The sequence below is a fragment of the Sinocyclocheilus grahami genome, unplaced genomic scaffold (assembly GCF_001515645.1).
Source record: "Sinocyclocheilus grahami isolate Dianchi unplaced genomic scaffold, SAMN03320097.WGS_v1.1 scaffold9462.1, whole genome shotgun sequence".
Taxonomy (NCBI): Eukaryota; Metazoa; Chordata; class Actinopteri; order Cypriniformes; family Cyprinidae; genus Sinocyclocheilus; species Sinocyclocheilus grahami.
Window position 1 is genome coordinate 1,137 of NW_015512632.1, and position 1,361 is coordinate 2,497.

Consider the following 1,361-nt stretch of genomic DNA (forward strand, 5'->3'; position numbering starts at 1 on the left):
TCCAACTTGTGAAAAATTTGTGAATTTTTTCTATTGTTATTGCAACAACCGATGCACTGTTTATCATGCACTAATTGTCTTTCCCATTGTTTACAGTCATGCGTTTCATTTACAGTAATTGTGTAAGTGAGACATAATATTTGCTTAGAGCGAAACTTTTTTTTGTTTGTTCATAACATCAATATTATATACGTTCTAACCTTCTTAGGTGATTGAAAGAAAAAAATTGTACTTAACAGCAATTTTCTTTCAAGGAAAACCTGGATTCAAAACCTTTTGTTTGCGTTTGTTCACTATGCCCTGTAGGAATTGGAAGAAAGGTGAATGTTAAAGGGATAGTTCACCCAAAATGAACATTTTCATTGTTTCCTCACCCTCAATGTAATTCCAAACCTGCCTGACCTTATTTTGTGGTGTAACACAAAAGGAGAAATATGGCAGAATATTCACACTGCTGTTATTTAAAAAAGTATGGGGACCAGGGTCAGCCGTGGTCAACTTCACTTTCATTGTATGAAAAAGAGCAGCTTTTTGTGAGGAAAGACAAAGGTTTGGAATTTTTAAAGGGGAGAACATTTTCTAGTTGATGGCAATGTTCTTACCGTATCATTATGTGCATGATAATGGTGTTTCACCTTTAAAAACATTAATTCACACACAATATTACTTTACAGCAGATAGTGAAGGGTTAACTAGAGAGGCTTTGCCCCACCTCCCTCTCCCTCTCATGTTATCAGTGTGTTTCCCTCACTCTTCTCCCCGCTTCCATAATGGCTGTTCATTTTGCAGTGAGCTCTGCAGAAAGAAGGATCGGATTCGGTTTTCTGAGGCACATGACAGTGGCCACGGACATCAGGAGAGGGGCAGTGGATAATGCTGCTGCTTCTGTCACTGTCCAGGACAGCCACAGGAAGCTCAAGACTGTGGCTGACCTCCCAGAGATCAAAACCTTTAGGATGCTGTACACACTGATCTTTAAAGGGTACCTGAATCGCATGCATGAGCTGCAGGTACAGAGAGATACCACAGCTATAGTTTGTTTATCATGTGACTGTAAATGATTTATGCCTCCCTTTATGTACTCAGACTGTCACTGTTTTTACCTTTAAGGACATCGAATAGAAAGGAAACTACTGTCTTGTATAATTGAACACTTTTACATAATTCAGTATACTTGTTGTGATCTCAGTCGGATGTTGCTCTGAAACAATGCAATTTATCTCAAAATCAACCAGATGTTTCTTTATTAGCACATCTTCTTTGTTCTTCACCACTTGTTTTCATCTCTCCAGTTATATGAAAACCAGGTTTATGGACCTTTGTACAAAGTGAATGCTGGAAACTTCCAAGCCATTTCAATA

General features: G+C 38.3%; 1 protein-coding gene across 1 annotated transcript in view; it reads left to right on the forward strand.

The window, feature by feature from the left end:
- The first annotated feature begins 755 nt into the window (after positions 1-755).
- LOC107578255 (sterol 26-hydroxylase, mitochondrial-like) overlaps positions 756-1,361 on the forward strand; it is a 4,596-nt gene continuing 3,990 nt past the window's right edge. Inside the window, exons 1-2 of the mRNA XM_016264226.1 lie at positions 756-1,010; positions 1,293-1,356. Of these exons, the coding sequence (XP_016119712.1) occupies positions 771-1,010; positions 1,293-1,356 (304 nt within the window). The 5' untranslated portion in view covers positions 756-770. The remainder of the gene's footprint in view (positions 1,011-1,292; positions 1,357-1,361) is intronic.